The sequence below is a fragment of the Aspergillus tanneri genome (assembly GCF_003426965.1).
Source record: "Aspergillus tanneri strain NIH1004 chromosome Unknown AapTan_2_pilon_pilon_pilon, whole genome shotgun sequence".
In the NCBI taxonomy this organism is placed as follows: domain Eukaryota; kingdom Fungi; phylum Ascomycota; class Eurotiomycetes; order Eurotiales; family Aspergillaceae; genus Aspergillus; species Aspergillus tanneri.
Window position 1 is genome coordinate 2,266,068 of NW_022984629.1, and position 14,043 is coordinate 2,280,110.

The window sequence follows — 14,043 nt, forward strand, 5'->3', positions numbered from 1 at the left end:
AGGAGCACAGAGTAGCCTCGTGTCTCTGGCAGACCATGTATACAGCCGAAGTTGCCTGGCTAGACCAGTAGCACAAATGCATGCATGGGATGGCCTGATCTTCAGTAGATAAACTTTTCCACAATGCACTGTATTCCTCTCACACAACCTTTTGTTTTCTTTCCAGATGCAAGGGGGTAAAATTGGCGCAGCTGATTGTAGGTGTAGCATTCAAATAAGCAAATGTGGAAGAAAGGAGGAAGGGATTATAAACATGAAAATAAAAATAAAATGAAATTATAATAGCAACGGAAAATAATGATAAAACAAAAAAAAAAAAATTGGCAAGAAAACCCAAACCGACTTGCTGTGTGCGGCGGTTCCTTTCATTTGCGACTTCTGCCTCGCATCAGGTATAGAGAAGAGAGAGAGAGACACCCCCTCATCCCCGATCACCCTTCTCATCCACATGTTCATCTGTGTCTGGGAATCTGCTATCGCCTTCAATCTTTTCTTCTGCGATGATGGAGATTCGCGCAGTCGATGAGACGCGGAGATCCACTTCCGAGACTCCGACGCTTCCCAGCCAATCCTCGAGCGACTGTCGCCCTCTGCCATTCCCAGCTCTAGCGCCTGAGACTACGACTCCTTTAAATAATCCCTCTCTTACCACGACTACGACTATTACTGCCACTAGCAATAGTAATATTACTACCGCTATTGATACGGCTTCTCACACTACTCCTCCTACCAATCACCTTCTAGAAACTGAGACCCCACGTGAATCCGGCACCATCGACGCGTCTACTCCATCTCCCACTTCCAAGGCACCTTTTGTGCGTGGGCACCGCCGCCGCTCCACCCACGTTACTCGTCGTGAGCTAGAGAAATTCCGCAAAGACATTTTGGGCTTGGAACCTCCTGAATTTGACTTTGAGCACGACAAGAGTACTGGTGCTCGGAACCCTTCTCTTGACCCTCAGCTCGAGTCTCTGAACCGCGCCTTTGACGACGCGGCCATGTCTCTGAACAACAGCGGTGGCATGACCAACAGTAGTCCTGGATCAAGCATGTTTGGTAGCTATGTTGAGAGCTCCCCGGGCCCTCGACAGCCCATGCCCCCATCAATGTCGCACGCTCCTGGTCAAGCCAATGGCGCTGGAATGGCTGGCATGAATGCTGGAATTCCCATGAATGCAGGTCATCAAATGGATCTTCATCAGCTCTATGATATGGTGCTTGAATTAAGTGAGGTACTGAAGAATAACCGTGAGATGACTAAGAGTATTGTATCCAGCGCCGATGAGATTATGGTATGTCATCGGACACTTTTTTTGCATGGACTTCATCTGACTACTGCATAGAGACGTTCTTCTTCGGAGGGGGCTAGTCCAAACCTTCAACAAGTGAATGGCGAAATCACTGGTGGGTTACGGTGCCCGTATACTCGTCATTTCCCCCGACGTTAACAAATCCTCTAGCTTCACGCATAGCGGAACTCGAGCGTGCCCTTGCCAAAGAAAGACGTACCGTCGAAGTTCTGAAGAATGAACAGCTTGAGAACACCAAACTGATCGGGGAGTACGAGGCTGCTGTCGGTACTATGGTTGAGCAGATTCGAAATTATTGTCAGAACAACAATATGAATTACCTGGCCCAGAAGCGCCACTATAACAACCTTCTTCAAGCGGAACGCGATGCTCATTTGGAAAGCCGCTTGGACCGTGATTATTGGCACGCGCAGACAATGAGATGCGCGGAGATGATTCGCACGGCCTACCGTCTTCGCTGCGAAGAGGAGGAACTGCCTATTCATGTGATTGCGGGCCTACAGAATGAAGTCCGCGCTTATCGCAACGCTCTTGGCATGGAGCCAGAAAAGCCCGAGGAAGAGTACGGATGGGAGATTTTGAAAGATGTGCCGGGAAACCTCGAGTGAGGCATGCGACGGCTGTGTATCCTGCCAGAATGTATGAGATATGACCTTTTGACGTATCCTTTTTGTTTTGATGACAAGGCGTTTTGGTGTGACTTATTGGCGAGCATGAGCTTGTTTCAGGTGAAGATACCCATCTTTGCATTATCTGTATGATATTTATATATTGCCCGTGTTTATCTCGTTCTCTTTTTTCGTTCCTTTCTAACTGGCAGGATTCCAACTTGGCTATCGTTCTTGGCATCTGTCTGTGTGGGAACTGGATGCGAGTCCATTTCTGTTGGTATTTCTTTTACAAGGAAAATGGATGTTTTGGCCCATTATTCCTAGATGTATACTATAGCTGAAACACAACTTGTCCTCTATACCCTGATCCCATGGATCGGTAGGTAGTATAATATTGTCTTCACGCCGTGTAAAACACTTCATCTAACGCTTTCCACCATCCCGGCCCTTCAGCACTGCTCACAGCGCCGGGAATCGGGCTCTCCTAACCCAAGTTAGCATGGTTTTTTAAACACGAAGCAAAATTGTTTATCCCACCTGCATCCCATCAGTCATAACCCACCACTCCCTCACTTTAGGATTTGCCTTTCATGCGTTGCATATCGCCTTCGAAATCCTCCCCTACATACTTAAACGTTGCAAACAACGTCCGGTCATTATCAAAGAAAATTGAATCTTAGTATCATTAACTATTTAATATAGTTTAAGTAGAAAAAAAGGTTCGGAGAGAGAGAGAGAGAGACAAAGCATACAATCAACAATATTGCACTCCTTGATCTGCTGCAGGACCTCGGGCCAAATATTAGCATGACATTCTTTGTAGGCGCTCACTGCGCTGGGTTTCAAGTGGACAATCTGAGCGATGCGTTTGATTGGTATTGGCATTGTATTGTATTGACTTGGTACCCTAGGTATGTACTGGGATTGATTCTGATAGAATGACAGTGTTTTCTGCGGAGTTGAATTGTAGGTTATTTAGACTTCTTCCCCTCATTGAGAGAGATGTCCACTTTCGGGAGGATTTAACCCGAAGTGATCTTCCTGCAGTGGGTTGGTTGATTGGTCTATTAATCTATGGGGTTACGATAGATATGTTTATGGGCATGGATGTTTTATTTTTTGGAGAGATTGGTAGGTAATAAGGATTGAAAGATGTACTAGATTACTTAATTGGATATTGAATTCGACCCTTGACTCACTGAAATATCGCAAACGTAATGAATGATTGGTATCGCGCTCTGTTATGACTCCAATTGAACCAATATCATACCACAAGTATCATAAATCAAGGATAACATTAACACATGGCCTCGACCCTATCGCACCATTTAGTTCTTCGGCACCGGTCGAATCCACGTAACTGCGAGATTGGCAACAATGACAACTACTCCAATGATCCAGAGGGACCGGGCATAGTGGGAACCATTGTATCGGAATATAATGGCGCAGATGATCCCGCCTAGGTTGCCCATGCCTCCTACGGCGCCGGAGACGATTCCTGCAACGCATATTAGTACGGTTTTCAGTATAATCAAAAACATGAGTGAGTTAAAGCCAGGGTCACTCACCGTTGGCGAAAGGATAAACGTGGGGAACAACGGCAAAATTGGCCCCGTTGCACGCTTCCAGAAAGAACCCCAGTCCCGCTGTAAGTCCGAACATGGTGGCTTCGCTCTTGGGATTAGAGAGACCCATGGCCAGCTGGAAAGCCCCCATGACGATGCCCAGGAAGGAAAGGAAGAGTTTCTTCGACCATACCGACTGTGTGTAGTGGTATAGGATATCAGCGATGAATCCCCCTGCGGGTCGGAAGACGACGTTGAGAAGACCGAACATGGCTGCCCATTTTCCAGACTCGGTCTGGCCTAGCTGAGGAAAGTTCTCGGAATAGAACTCGCCTAGGATGGAGTTGATGGCCAGCTCAGCCCCGAAGGAGCAGGCGTAGGGGATAGCAACAGCAGCGGTGGAGAGGCTGAAGATGACACTCATGGCTTCCTTGTGGGAGAGAGACACCACGGTATCATTGCTTAGAGCGTCCAGCTGTCCGATCATTTGGCTGTCGTGATCCACCGGGTTGGGGGATTGGGTGCCTTTCTTCTCCACGTCCGCTACAACATTGATGATAGATGGTGGTCCGGAGGGTCGGGTAGACGGGTTGCCCGAACTGAGGTCGACAATGTTGTTTCCTGGCCCGTTGTTTTCCCGGTCCCAGATATGGCGTTCCGACCATTTTCCTGTTGGCGTGTCTTCGCAAGTGAAAAACATACCGATGGCCACACCCACGATGATGATGAATGGAACTATATAGGAAACGCGCCATGCTTTATGTGGTGGAAGGCCCTGGCCGATGAGAGAATCGTAGACAGCAGGCATGATGAAACTGGGACCCCGGAGCGTTATTCTAATGACTCTGAGTAGTCTTAATAGGGCATACAACTTACTATGTAATCCCGCCACCAGCGTTTCCCCAACCAGCCGCCAAGGAGTTGGCGGTTCCAACAATCTTTTTGTCGAAGAAACCGGTGCACCAGACCTGACAGGGAACGAAAGTACCACCGAGGATTCCGACGAAGAAGCGCAGAGCAATCAAGCCCTGAGCATTCGTGACAAGACCTGCCATGGCGGTGGGGATCGAGCCACATAAAAGGAGCGCAATGAATACCAGTCGCGGACCAAACCGGTCACAAAGAGGTCCACAAATAAACCTCACAAGCAACCTGGACAACGTTGATCAGCATGAGTTTTCAGGGACTTTCAAGTACGACCGCAGAGTTCTTACGTCGCTAGAAGAGCCACAATGTTCGAATTTGCGACTTGCGCCTGACTCATGTGTAGATCTTCTCTGATTGTGACAGTCAACTATGCGGTGACAGTTAGAACCTTTGGTCTATTATCTTCGATATACCAGAATGTGGATAGACAACTTACTAGTGGTGGGAATGCATACCACGACAGGAAAGCCACCATGAACCCGAACCATGAAAAAAAGAAAACCCTTCCATATTGGTCAAAGGGGTTGAGAATGGGAATTGATAAGGCTTTTCGATTCCTGGGGTTGACCTCCGGAGAGACGAAGAGCTGTTTGACGAAACCCATCTCTAAGTTGCTTCTGATATCTAGTATTATGGTAATGGAAGGGATATTGCTGAGTTAGAAGAACCTATGGCTCATATATAATAAAGCCGTATTTGCTTAGGATTTGACATCAACTGCCTCTCAATCCCCCACGTGGAATGAAATATCCTCTATCTCCTAGGAGTGTCACTGCCTACGTGCGGTGTCACAGCTCGAGATTAGAATTAATTGTACATGTTGATGCCTCTTTGTATTCGTAACGAGAACCCAAAAGAACTCTCTATCTTGAGGGTCTGATTCGACGACCCACCAGGAACTTAATCTGACAGATGAATCATGGCGTTGGATTTAGCTCTATCAGGTCATGCCTCACTCTCGCGGTGTGTTGGAGTGAATTGGACGAGGAACGATATTGCGGCTAGCCTTTTGAGATAAGGCATTCTTTGCACCAGCCAACTCCGCGGTGTCCAAAGTCAACCCAGTTTCCTGGCAGGCATCCAAGGGGCAGAAAACTGCCTAGAGATCGGCATTCCCAAGATCTTCGTGTCCGCGATAACTCGAGCTCATCCCATTGGATCCTTATCGGAAGCTCGAGTGATGGGTGAGATGAGCCACATGCTGTGTAGACCGTATCGATATCTCGGGTCAACCAGGGAACGATGAAAGTTAGATGCTGACAAAGAGTTTAAAATTGGTTTCCGCGGAAATGCGGATGGCTGAACCTTCCTTTAAATAGAAGAAGATAGAGATAAGGGTTTCATTGTAGCTCCACTGCTATCTCGTCTTATCTCGTGGATTGCGGGAAGAAGAGGTTGACTCTGTTTTCGTCCGCGGAAGATCAGAAATAAGCCCTAGCAGTAACGTGATGGTCGTAGCCCTGAGCCAGTCACGCGGATGGACATATTTCTTTGGGTTGAATGGATTACAATGTTAACATGGTGGAGTGTATAGGCAATCATCATCATCATCATCAGGGCTTATCTCTGGGCTAGACCTTACACCTCTCCTGTACTGGAAGTATCTCAAACCACATTGTGGAATTCTATCCAACTAAACTACCAGTCAATTACATTGGATGATGTTTTGCACTGAGTGGCCTCGTTTCTGGATTTCTTGCCTCTCATCCCCTTGTACTTCTTGTCAAATCGCTGGAACGGATCCGACGCTTCCCCCTTCTTCACCTTCCACTTTTCCGTCCCTAGAACAGAGTCCAGCTCTTCAATGGGAGGTAGCCTCACGTAGATCCAACCATCTTCCCGCTCTTCAACTGGGAACGTAGCAATATTCATACTTTCATCATTGGAGCATCGCCCTGCCTGCTCGCCGTTGAGTTCGAAGTTGCGTTTGTGGTAGGGACATGAAACCCAGAACTTGCCCGCATCGTCATCGCCAATGAGTCCGTCAGACAGAACAAAGGCACGCTTATGAGGACACATTTGTTGTGTTGCGTAGTATTTGCCCTTAACCTTGAAGATAGCCAACTGAGTATCCCCACGCTTAACATTGGCGGATGAGATGGCGGGAGGCCCATCTGAAAAATAATCCGACTTGATCATAGGCTGCCATGAGAGACTGGACCACTGATGGTTTTTGAAGTCCTCAGATGCCACGCCGTCTTTCGGCCAGTAGGTGGGGCGTTGTTGTCCTCGCTCCTCGACGACTTCGACTGTTTCAACGGTCTCGTCCGTGTTGGCGAATTGCTGGAAGAATTTGCGCCGCTTGGGATTCCTGACCGTCTCAGTCCATTCGCAGAAATAGCTACTCACTAATTCCTCCATCTGTTGCTCCATTTCGGCACCTATTCCCAGCTTATCATCAACGACGACCTCTCTCAAGTAATTGATTCCTCCAGGGAGGTTCTCAATCCAGCGAGCAGTCCGCTGTAGCTTATCAGCTGTCCGGATATAGAAAATCAGATACCGATCAATAATCTGCGTAACTTTTTCTGGGGGCACATCCTTCGCAAGCAGATCAGAGTGTCGGGGTTTGGCACCCCCGTTGCCGCCCACAAAGATGTTGAAGCCCTTTTCAGTCGAAATCAAACCAAAGCTGACAGTGTTTAGCTTTTTGAAAAGCACCAACGGGCATGGAAAGGCTCACTCTTTGTTTTGTGCCTCGGCGCATTCTCTCACGCAGCCAGACACAGCACCTTTGAGCTTGTGCGGGGCACGAATACTCTTGTAACGTTCTTCAAGTCGAATTGCCATTCCGACACTATCGCCAATACCAAAACGGCACCATGTAGTCCCAACACAGCTCTGGCAAGCGAAGAATATCAGCATTTCACATTCAAACTACCAACCGAGGCACAGGGCAGACCTTGATTGTCCGGAGTGACTTGGCATATGCATGGCCACTTTCCATACCGGCATTGACCAGTTCCGTCCAAATGTCAAGTAAATCCTGCTTCCTTGCTCCAAACATATCAATGCGCTGGGCGCCTGTAATTTTGCAGTAGAGACCGAATTTTTTAGCCACTTGACCAATGACAATTAACTTGTCCGCCGTGATTTCGCCGCCGGGGACTCGAGGAACAACGGAAAAGGTTCCATTCCTCTGGATGTTGGCGAGGAACCTGTCATTAGTATCTTGCAGTTCATGGTACTCCTTGTCCATGACGTGATCATTGAAAAGGCTTGAAAGGATCGACGCTATAGCTGGTTTACATAATTCACAACCTAGAGAGTCAGGAATTTTCCCGACAGCTTTCATGACATCCCCAAAGGTCCTCAACCTCTTGATCGCGATGATGTTATAAAGATCGGCTCGCGCATATGGTATGTGAATGCATACTGAGTGCATGTTGGCAAGAGCTCATAAACAGACGAATCAGTACTTACGGTTGTTCGATACTTCTTGACCCATGTCCAGCATGGTTTTGTTGAAAATCGACTGCACTAAAGGCATGCAGCCGCCACATCCAGTTCCGGCTTTGGTACATGATTTGACTTCACCGATTGATTTACACGTGCCATTCTTGACGCTTGAAACAACATCGCCTTTGGAGACATTATGGCACGAGCAAATTTGAGTATCATCATCTCTGGTTGTTTGGGTCATTAGCATGTTATTCGCACACATAGGAGGCCAGAACTAACAGGTCGTCCGCATTATCCTCTCCGTCCGTCTGTGCTCCAAGGATAAACTGGCTTGGTGGTACCTCGAGCAGTTTCTGGGCCTTCACCATCTGATTCAGTTTGATGTAGTCCTTGGTATCCCCAATCATCATCCCTCCGAGCAGGTATTTTCCATCCATAGTAAACAGGTACTTCTTGTATATACCACCAAATGGATCTTTATACGTCAGTGCTTTCACCGGTGGCTCTTTTTCATCTTCGCCTGATGCCGGTATATCCGTGGCCGTTGACGGACGTTGGCCGGGAAGAAACTTAGGCCCATCTCTATCTGCGAAGAAGTCGCCAAAGCTGGCAACGTCAACTCCCAAAAGCTTTAGTTTTGTGCTCAAGTCTGGTCTTTTGAAGCTCTTGGGCTCCTTGTCTGGATTGGTTAAGTTGAATGACAATACATCAGCCATTTCAATCCCCGGAGCGATAATCCCGAATGTCTGATTCTCCCAGCTAGCACATTCTCCAACGGCGTAGATATCGGGAACTGAGGTTTGAAGACTGTCAATCTTAATTAGATGGCACGCTCAGGGGACGAAATACAAAGTTATAATACCTTTCGTTGACCACAAAACCTCCTCGTTTAGACAAATGAATACCTGCAGCAACTCCTAGTTCATCCCTAGGACGTACGCCAATCTATATAATGGGTCAACAAATCGGCACCACAAGGGAGATGTCATGGTAGTATACCGCAAAACAGATACAGCAGCAATCGATCTCTTCGCCGTCTTCAAAGCGAATACCAGTGACATTTTTGTCGTCATCGGTCATAATTTTAGCCACCCGCCTTTCGTGCAACACATCCAAGCCAAGCTCTCTGATCTTTCGAGTCACTAGAGACCCAGCATCACCATCTAGTTGTCTAGCCAATACCCATTTGTTGCGGTCAACGAGCTTTACGTTTCCAAAGTCTTGCAAGTCAGTCATGGCCTTGGCGGCTTCAAGGCCTAACAATCCGCCTCCAACAGTGACTGCAGTCTTCCCCTTGTGCATAGACGCGAACTCGATAAGCCGCTCGAGGTCCGAAATTGTCCTGTAGACGAAAATTCCCTTGGCATCGTGGCCAGGAGTGTGGATGGGAAGAACCGCATCAGAACCAGTTGCAAGAACCAGAATATCATATGCGATCGTGTCACCGATTGATGTCTTGACCGACTTGCGCTCGGGATAGATATCGGTCACCCTGGTGTTGAGATGATAATCGAACGAGCGGTCTTGAAACGATCCATACTACTAAGATTTAGTAAATAGCCAAAAAAAAAAAAAAAAGAAGTCCTCACGAAGAGTATATGGCGCGAAGTTGTGAAACACGTACCCATTCTTTCGGATTGAGGTATAGGTCCTCGATCCTTCTATGTTCGAAGAAAGAAGAAAGACCGACACGATTGTAAGCAACGTGAGATTCTTCTCCAATCACGACGATGTCATAGTTTCTCCTTTCAGCATCTTGCTTGACTACCTTTTCACTGGAACCACGAACTGCAGTCAGCAACAGAAACAGGAATTCAACATCGCGTTTGTTCTCTATGACTTGTCCACCTACATGAATGAGATGGCTACCATTCCTAATCCCACCACCACAATCTTCTGGCGCCTATTTGCATTATTACCCCGGGTTTCCGTGTCTGGAATGTCCTGGGAGGCTTGAACATATGAAATACCACTGTGAACCCCACCATTGACAGCTTCTCTATTGCTAAGCCCATCCAAAAGGGGCATTGTGTAAGGAGTTTGGATCAGGTATGTTCAAGACCCAGTGTGAAAGAATGGTGGACCTTCTGCCAGCTATGTATATACTTTGAAAACTAATCATTTTCGCCGAGTTGTCTCTCCGAGTGGTAGGTAATTATCGGTTTTCCATAACGTCATGTTGGCAAGGATCAGTTTGCATCCGCCAATCCAATAGACGATAACACTGAGTGCATTACATTTGTATGGGGGTTCACAGAATGTGAATGGAAACCAAGGAGAACCAGACAATGTGAATGGACTGATAAGACGATCCGGAGAGGCTGTATAGAGGGACACAGCATCTCCGCGGGGGAAATTGGGTCCCGAATTAGTCATGGCGATCGACATGGGCTTATCTCCCTCCCTTTTTACTTTTGCATCTCACGATAAAGAACTTAAAACGATGTCGTGGCTTATCATCGAGTGTCACGTTCCAATTGGAGTCCGTTAATTCTCAAGTTCCTTGCCTCCCTTGCAAGATTTACACAAGGAATGCAGCGTTGGTGAGGGAATTAATTCTTCTATCATCCCATGCATCGGACAGGTGCATACTGTGTACATATCGCTTGGCTTCTTGTGAAACCTGAAGACTATGGAATGCTTTCAATTTTTTGGGTCTAGATGGTCGTCAAGAAAATATACCATAGGCACCCACTGAGCCATGATTGCAATGGGACGGGGGGGGACTGTAGCTACCCTAAGCTTTTGCGGGTCTCTCATTGAAAGCAACCTGCGTCCCAGAACTCCCATTTGGGGTCTTCAAACAGACTAATCTCTTTCCTAACTCCTGGACTCCGTCATCCGCGGAGATCCAGGAGGCATTGCGTGGGTAATGGCTCCGCCTACCCAGAAAACCGCCTTTCTCCGAGGCTTTTTATTGTTCAAAGTCTAGTTAGCAAGCCGCTGAGCTAATCTAATTACCGATCCATCTTGCTACAATGCGTTCATGAGACGCCGTCATGTACATATCTCTTTTAGTGCTGTAGACTCCCCCCCAGGCCATGAATAAGATAGTACCTTCACCTCGCTCGATATGCTCGTCTAGTCCTCTATCCCCTCTCATTTCACTCTTATCAACCCCCCCAAGACCATGACGACCGTTACTGAGGTCCGGGCGAAGGCGTTTGTCTCCAATGACTTTCCTTTCAAGTCGACTGCAATCAAAATTGAAGAGGAAGAGACTTCGAGGCTCGATCTGCAAGATATTCCTCTGCCACCTCCGTCGAAACGACCAACTGAGGTGCTGAGTATAGATAAGGGGACACCAGATCACCACGTTGCTCGTGACCCTCGACTTCTCAGACTGACGGGTATTCATCCATTCAACGTCGAGCCGCCTCTTACAGATCTTTATAAGGAAGGTACTTATATCATCTTCTTCCTTGTTTATCCTGTGGTGTGAAGAAATACACCCTATTCTCTGAGACTGTAGGCCTGACCTTCTCACGGATCGACAGGGTTCTTGACATCCCCGGAACTTTTTTACGTCAGAAACCACGGACCCGTGCCACACGTTAAGAATGAAGATATTCCCAATTGGGAACTCAGCATCGAGGGGTAGGTATTCTCCTTCCAATGGTGTATATTCAGAACTAAAAAGCCATCAGACTCGTTGAAAGGCCGATAGTCTTGAATTTTCGACAAATACTGCAACAATTTGATCAGATCACGGCACCTATTACTCTTGTCTGTGCTGGGAACAGGCGAAAGGAACAGAATATCATTCGAAAATCAAAAGGCTTCTCATGGGGCTCGGCCGCGCTGTCGACCGCTCTCTTCACTGGGCCGTTATTGTCAGATATTCTCCGGAGTGCGAAACCATTGCGTAAAGCCAAGTATGTATGCATGGAGGGGGCAGACAAGCTCGTACGTTGGCATCGCAACCATACCGAGCTTGGATTATTGACTGTCTTCTAGCCCAACGGATACTATGGGACCTCTGTAAAACTGAATTGGGCCATGGACCATAATAGGGGGATTATGCTTGCCCATAAGATGAACGGGGAATCTCTTCGTCCGGACCACGGTCGTCCACTGAGAGCTGTTGTGCCAGGGCAAATAGGAGGTCGAAGTGTCAAGTGGTTGACGAAATTGATCTTGACAGACGCACCTAGCGATAATTGGTATCATATCAATGATAACCGTGTATTGCCGTGAGTGTCATGACACGTGCATTTAGCTACCTGATCTAACCGCAGCCCAGAACAATGGTTTCCCCTGAGATGGCATCGAATGACCCGAAATGGTGGCGTGACGACCGATATGCAATCTATGACCTCAACGTCAACTCTTCTGTTGTATATCCAGAAAACAATGAAGTGTTGGACATCTCATTGGCTGGACCATCGTATACGGTCAGAGGTTATGCATATGCCGGGGGTGGTCGAAGAGTCACAAGGGTGGAAATTTCATTGGATAAGGGGAAATGTACGAACTCTGCCCTTCAGACCTTATGCTTTGGCTAACGAGTCTCTTTTATATCGTTTGTTCGTCTAGGCTGGCGTCTGGCTGATATCCATTATGCAGAAGACAAGTACCGTGACTTCGAAGGCTATCTCTATGGAGGGAGGGTCGACATGTCCTGGCGTGAGACATGCTTTTGTTGGTGCTTCTGGTCTCTCTCAATCGCTATGTCCGAACTCGAAAACAGCGATGCTATTCTTGTGAGAGCCATGGACGAATCCCTAAGTATCCAACCGCGCGACATGTACTGGTCTGTTTTGGGGATGATGAACAACCCCTGGTTTCGGGTCACAATCACAAAAGAAAATGGAACCCTCAAGTTCGAACACCCAACGCATCCCACCTTGCCTGGTGGGTGGATGGAACGTGTCAAAAAATCTGGGGGAAATTTGTTAAATGGTAACTGGGGCGAGATACAAGAGGGCGAAGAACCGGTGATACCGGAGCCAATTAAAGAAATTAACATGAAGAAAGATGGATTGAAGAGATGGATTAACCTCCAGGAATTTCAAAATCATGCGAGTGACCAAAGCCCTTGGTTCGTCGTCAATGGCGAAGTCTATGATGGCACGGCATTCCTCGAGGGCCATCCTGGAGGAGCACAGAGTATCATATCTTCTGCTGGCCTTGATGTGTCTCAAGATTTCCTTACAATTCGTGAGTGACCTAGATAGACGTGCGAAAGAGAAGCCCAGCGCTAATACATCGACACAGATAGCGAGACAGCAAAAGCAATGATGCCAGACTACCACCTTGGGACAATGGACAAAGCATCTTTGAAGGCACTCAACACCAACACCTCGTCAACATCTGACGAGCAGCGTTCAACGTTTCTTCAGTCCCGGTCATGGACGAAAGCGAGATTTGTGAAGAAGACTAGCATATCATGGGACACGCGCATTTTCACATTCCAATTAGAACATGAACGTCAAACACTGGGACTGCCAATTGGCCAGCATCTTATGCTGAAAGTTTCAGATACATCATCTAAGGAAGCCATAATCCGTTCCTACACCCCGATATCCGAATCGAGCAAGGAAGGCTCTATGGATTTACTTGTCAAAATATACTTTGAATCTCAGGCGACTCAAGGCGGAAAGATGACCACAGCCCTTGATAGACTCCCCTTGGGTTCCACGGTTGAGTGCAAGGGCCCGACAGGAAGGTTTGAATATCTCGGAAATGGCAAAGTTCTCATAAGCGGCAAGGAAAGACGTGTCCGTTCATTCATCATGATATGTGGAGGGACCGGGATCACGCCAATTTTCCAGGTTTTGCGTGCGGTAATACAGGACCAAGAAGACCCTACATCGTGCGTTGTTCTCAACGGAAATAGGCAAGAAGAGGACATTCTCTGCAAGAATGAGCTCGACGCATTTGAAGCCTCTGACAACAACAAATGCAAGGTGGTACACACACTGACTAAAGCGTCAGTGTCTTGGACAGGCCACCGAGGACGCATATCTGAAGATATTCTTGAGGAATATGTAGTACCCAGTGAGGAAAATATGGTGCTTGTGTGCGGTCCTGAGACCATGGAAAACTCTGTACGACAGATCCTCCTATCACGAGGGTGGAGGGAACAAGACCTTCATTTCTTTTAGAATTGGCCCAACCCAGAAAAAGGGCTCGAAGGAGTCGCAGGCCGGATATTTTGAAGACAAGCATAGACATACCTATTGAAAGAATGAATCTTCCTGGCGTACAGTATTTGAACATGAAAGC

At 47.4% G+C, this 14,043-nt stretch overlaps 4 protein-coding genes across 4 annotated transcripts; 2 read left to right on the forward strand and 2 right to left on the reverse strand.

The window, feature by feature from the left end:
* Positions 1-503: 503 nt before the first annotated feature.
* Positions 504-1,918, forward strand: ATNIH1004_000725 (uncharacterized protein; the record flags this gene model as incomplete). Its single annotated transcript, XM_033565431.1, has 3 exons — positions 504-1,292; positions 1,344-1,404; positions 1,461-1,918. 3 exons carry the CDS (start codon positions 504-506, stop codon positions 1,916-1,918), a joined length of 1,308 nt encoding a protein of 435 aa, XP_033431188.1.
* A 1,331-nt stretch (positions 1,919-3,249) lies between these two features.
* Positions 3,250-5,017, reverse strand: ATNIH1004_000726 (MFS transporter; the record flags this gene model as incomplete). Its single annotated transcript, XM_033565432.1, has 5 exons — positions 3,250-3,419; positions 3,490-4,301; positions 4,363-4,638; positions 4,701-4,780; positions 4,850-5,017. The coding sequence occupies 5 exons, from the start codon at positions 5,015-5,017 to the stop codon at positions 3,250-3,252; spliced, it is 1,506 nt and encodes a 501-aa protein (XP_033431189.1).
* Positions 5,018-6,051: 1,034 nt separating this feature from the next.
* niiA (nitrite reductase niiA) lies at positions 6,052-9,843 on the reverse strand (the record flags this gene model as incomplete). The annotated part of the gene is made up of 9 exons (XM_033565433.1): positions 6,052-7,045; positions 7,097-7,254; positions 7,316-7,788; positions 7,837-8,039; positions 8,095-8,622; positions 8,678-8,760; positions 8,815-9,354; positions 9,440-9,590; positions 9,668-9,843. 9 exons carry the CDS (start codon positions 9,841-9,843, stop codon positions 6,052-6,054), a joined length of 3,306 nt encoding a protein of 1,101 aa, XP_033431190.1.
* Positions 9,844-10,945: 1,102 nt separating this feature from the next.
* On the forward strand, positions 10,946-13,922 carry niaD (nitrate reductase NiaD; the record flags this gene model as incomplete). The annotated part of the gene is made up of 7 exons (XM_033565434.1): positions 10,946-11,216; positions 11,313-11,412; positions 11,559-11,694; positions 11,773-12,008; positions 12,059-12,282; positions 12,352-12,975; positions 13,033-13,922. The coding sequence occupies 7 exons, from the start codon at positions 10,946-10,948 to the stop codon at positions 13,920-13,922; spliced, it is 2,481 nt and encodes an 826-aa protein (XP_033431191.1).
* Positions 13,923-14,043: the final 121 nt, after the last annotated feature.